The following is a 5,019-nucleotide window of genomic DNA, read 5'->3' as shown; positions in this document are numbered from 1 at the left end:
TAATAAATTAGAAACTTTGAACATAATAGCCAGTAAGAGAGTCAGATAGTGTTGGGGGGCATTATGAGACTCAGTGGGGAGAGAGAACTGGAGCAGAGGGACAAACACAGAGCTGTAGGCGAGCCAAAATACAACACTTTGTAATTCATTAACTTTATCTGTTATCGGACAAATAAAACGCTGATACAGATAATCTGAAAACTGCCATAAAATGGCCCGTAATCGGTCTATCCCTACTCAACACTGTAGAGGCAATTCAGTCGGTGCCTAAAAAGCATTGAACTCGCACTCCAGCCCTAATCGGCACTAAAGGTGTACAGTCCGGGCGAGGTTTGTGTCTTCACGATCTCACGCGTAGATAGAAGTATAAGTAGAAGTATAAATCAGCCTGAAGCTAGATAGGCAGACGGACTTGATTAAATCAGGATACACTCAAAGTTTGTTGATCAGGTGAAATAGTTTCAGGACAGTCAAACATCTTGCAGAACAGCAGGATCTTGATGAGTGAACAGGAAAGAGAACATTAGGATACAGACTGAATCTGTTACTAATTACACTATTCTTTTGTTTTTGTTCACCCATGAAGAGACTTTGTCTCCCAGCTGTTAGCGGGGCAGTAGCTATGAAACCTAACGTTGGAATGTTGAAGAGCAAGCACAATGGCACTTTGATGTACCGGTTATTGTTCTTGTGGTTCCCAAAAGCTGACAGCATTTGTCAACACGCTGTTATTTGATGGGCCAATAGGTTACTGGAGCTGATTGAAAGTATACTTGCCTACACCCAAATATGTGGGGTGTGGGTGGTGTGTGGTACTATTGTGATGTGCTTTGATTCGCTTGGATGTGTAATTGACATCGATATATGAGACTAGATATCGCCTTCAATTTTGGATATCGTGAGTAAGTGTTTTAGAGGCTGCGTTACAGTAAAGTATGTAATTTTCTGAATCTACCAGACTGTTCTAGCTTTTCTATTATTTGCCTTTACCCCATTTAGTCACCGAATCCACATTATTGGTGATTATTTATCAAAACTCATTGTGTTAATATTTTGTGAAAGCACCAATAGTCAACACTACAATATCGCGACAATATCAACATTGAAGTATTTTGTCAAAATATTGTGAGATTTGCCATATCGTCCAGCTCTAATGTGTAATGTATTTTATTGGGTTACTTCTCAGGGAAATGTTGGGAGGAAGTTAAGTCATAGAGCTTTAATTGTGACGGGTAAAACTGAAGAGGTGAATGCTGTTGCATTAAGTTGCCACTGGCTGTGTTTCAGTTAATCCTATATATCTTACTGAATTCAACTTTTAAGGGTATATGCATATAACTGATCCCCGTGTGTAACATATCAAAATGTTCAGGACAAACTCAGCTTTCTGTATAGTGAGGCCCAAAATGGTTCTAGAGCATTGGATAAAGAGATAATTTACGCTAAAAGGAAATATTTCTCCACATCTCTTGTGAAAACATAACCACACTCCATTGTTTTGGTGCTTGAAATTAGTTTACAAAAGTCTTGGCTTCACAAAAGTAGCGTAATATATGAATCAAATTAGTAAATAAATGCCTGGAATGAAATCTTTTTAATATCTCTTTATGAGTAGCGAGTGTTGCCAAACATGGCTTGACTCGCCCGGTGCGAAAGATCATCAGCGTGGGTGAAGGTGTTACAACTTCCTGAAAATAAGTTGTTCAATACAATTTTTTTCCTTCAATACTATTTTCTTTATTTCCTGCAGGGCTTTTCGCAACCAAATAAATTTTAGTTGACTAATTGATTAGTTGATTGATGCGAAGGTAAAAGTGTTTGATTTAGTTTGATTTAAAAATCTGTTTCATCTACAGCAATGCACCATGACCTGTTGTTGTTGTAGTAGTAGTAGTAGTAGTAGTAGTAGTAGTAGTAGTAGTACATTTATTTCTAAAAAGCGCTTTAAAAGGTACTCAAAGGCACTTTACAAGGTCAATCGAAAAACAAAACCAGTAACTGATGGTAACAGGAACAATACCAACTACAGGTAAATATTAAAAAGTGCAGCAAAACAGCATAGAAAAAGGATAAAAAAGATCATATAAGATCATCATATGTTTGAAGCGCCGTCTCCTGTGAGAAGCACGTGTATCTCTAAAAAGTTTAAAACTTGTCACGGCATCAGAAGAACAGCCATGTTTTCAGCCGTGACGATGCATTTCCCAGCTCAGCCGCTAGGGAGTGGGAAAATAATCGATTCTTAGATGCATCGCAATCCTCTCTAGAACGATTCGATTTTTGATTGAGATAATAAATTTTTTTTTTTTTTTTTTTAAATGTGTTGATTTTTTATTTAAAAGTTACTGTCTCCAGACAAGTACAAATCAGAAAACAGAGTGACTGAAAGAGGATGGGATAATGGACAACAACTTAGAGTTTAGGCAAGAGTGCAGAAAAAACACAAATATATATATATATTTATTTATATAATATATTTATATAATCTAATAAGATATACATGAAAATACACATAGGCTGTTCATCTACTTTATCACATGACATCTGACCACCTCATGTTTCATGTTCTAAGAAGCCAATTCTCCACCTTTAAACGTGACTGAGCCTCTGACATGTAAGATCACTGGGAGAGAAGGTGACTTTCACAAGCATGTTTAAAGCTTAAGCATGGAATGACTACAAAATAAAAACCTCAGAAGACAAAACATTTAATTTATTTATAAACTTGTTTTTCTAGCTGCTTTGTCTAGGAAGTGATTAGCAAACTCCCCCATGGAAATGTACATAAAAAATTTGTTGCATCGATAATCGCTTAAGAATCGAATCGTTGGCCTCTGAATCAAATCGAATCGTGAGGTGCCAAGAGATTCCACCCCTATCAGCCACTGATCTTTCGTCTTTTCTTTTTGCAGTTCCGCCGCCGACAAACGTGAAGCTGAGCTGCCTGAATCTCGACGTCGTGGTCACATGGGAGTACAGCGAACAGGGACCACAAACCAGATTCCTAGTACACATCGAAGGGTCTGAAGGGTGAGACCAAACTCTCCTGAACTTCAAACTGGAGAAAATATAACTTTTGCTAAAACTTTGCTAATGCTCTAATTAGTTTGATTAATTATCACTAGAGCCAGTCCCACTATGAGCTTTCCTTAGGATGTGCCATTTCTGTGTCTGTGTAGCTATTGTGGAGGAGGAGAGGGGGGAGTGGCCTTGACATTTGTACTTAAGTACAGTACTGGAGTAAATGTACTTAGTTACATTCCACTACTGAAAAAAAAGTGTTTAAAAAATGATTAAAAACTTGGTCAATATATTGTATTTTCTATCCGAGATTTATCTCATATGTGATATGATTTTAAAAATGCATTTAGATTCAAACTGTTTTATTAATACTTGAACATATTTAGTGCCAAAAAGCATGTATTCGTATTATAACCCTGGATTTATAAAGTCACTACCTCTTTCACACCACATACCAGGGTTGGGCCAGGGTTGTCTGGTCAACCCTCCTTTTGGAAATTCAAACTGAGCCTGTCAACATGGGTGAAGTCCATATCCACGACTTTCCACTTCCGCCCGGATGCATGTATTTTGGGCGTATTTCCGCTTTCCTTCCTTTTTTTTTTGTTGGAATTTAAAACTCCGGTGTATTTCTGAGGACTATGGTTAACCGCCTCAGATCTCTGCAGGGTAAATCCAGACAGCTAGCTACAGACCCGCCCTTCAATAGCTACTATTGGCCAGGGCGTCCATGTTTACGCAAGGTAACGTAACCTTATTTGTACAGGTCCTATCCCCTGACCAGCTTTCCTAACCTTAACCAAACGAGGTCAAATGCCTAAACCCGACTAGTCGACCACTATGGCCATGCCGTGGTGTGGCCATACTGGGATTTGTAATTTTGCACCCGGGAGAAATGCATAACAACTACCTTAAGTGCAAAAAATGGGCGGGGCTTTACAGGTCCTATTCAGTGAACAGCTAACATCACATGCTCCAGTCCAGCTGTTCACCAGCAGAACTAATGTTTTGTAGCTACTTGAATCTGATGGTAAATAAAGCTTACTTTATGATTGTTTGGCAACCACAAATAAATAACCATCAAACACTACTCAGATGATTTTTGTGCAGAGTGATTTCTCCGCATATTTGTTGCAGCAGCTGGACAAGGATACTCTGTTTGTGAATGCAGTTAGATGACTGACTGATGTGCTGTGTTGTTGCTCATCTTAAAGGGAACCCTATCAGAACGAAACCACAGACCATCGGTACGACCTGAGCGACTACATCTGGGCGTCTGAAGAGCGCTACATGGACAATTATTGCGTCACCGTGACAGCCGTAGAGGGGGGCAACCGATCCAAACCGGTATCATCCGAAACATTCTCCTTTAATCGTTTAAAGATGGTCAAAATAGAATGTAAGTAACATGTAGATGTTAAAATGTGTTTATTTCCCTGTAATAAATATCAGGAAGCCACTGTTTAAGTTAGACGGTGCTGTTTTGAGTTATAAAGAGAGGTTTCTCTTCCCAGGTGAGTTGGACTTCCTCCCGTGGATGTGGATGAGAAGGATTCAGGCGCCACAGTGAGCTTCGTGAATCCCCTCCACCACTACGACCGACTGAAGCACGCTGTCAAGACGGGTCCTCCACCTTTGAATTCACGATCTCGCCAGACGCTGTAGGCACCGCATCGTAAAGTTTGTATCCCATGCTAACGCTGCCTTCACATTGGAACAGTAGATACGGCGGCGAAAACGACCGAAGTCATTCATTTCCTACGGAGATTCCCAGACCGCATGCGAACAGTGCGGCGCGGAAACAAATCGTGTCCGTTGGTCATCCGGATGCGTTCAGAAAGTTGAACTCAGACGACTGGCAACGGACAGTTCCTATCCGACAATCCGAAAGCGGAAGTTAGCGTTGCTATGGTACTGATAAACTCTCTTCCGCTTTTCAACGGTGTAGTACGACATCCATCCACGAGCTGATTTCAAGTGCCAGTGTAAAGCCTAGTT

General features: G+C 40.0%; 1 protein-coding gene across 1 annotated transcript in view; it reads left to right on the top strand.

Moving 5' to 3' along the window:
- Positions 1 to 4,591, top strand: part of LOC114545276 (interferon gamma receptor 1-like) — a 16,808-nt gene extending 12,217 nt beyond the window's left edge. Inside the window, exons 2-4 of the mRNA XM_028563573.1 lie at positions 2,913 to 3,030; positions 4,236 to 4,420; positions 4,536 to 4,591. Coding sequence (XP_028419374.1) covers positions 2,913 to 3,030; positions 4,236 to 4,420; positions 4,536 to 4,591 — 359 coding nt within the window. The remainder of the gene's footprint in view (positions 1 to 2,912; positions 3,031 to 4,235; positions 4,421 to 4,535) is intronic.
- The last annotated feature ends 428 nt before the right edge of the window (positions 4,592 to 5,019 follow it).

The sequence above is a fragment of the Perca flavescens genome, chromosome 2, assembly GCF_004354835.1.
Source record: "Perca flavescens isolate YP-PL-M2 chromosome 2, PFLA_1.0, whole genome shotgun sequence".
In the NCBI taxonomy this organism is placed as follows: Eukaryota; Metazoa; Chordata; class Actinopteri; order Perciformes; family Percidae; genus Perca; species Perca flavescens.
This window is presented reverse-complemented; position numbering and strand designations above follow the sequence as displayed.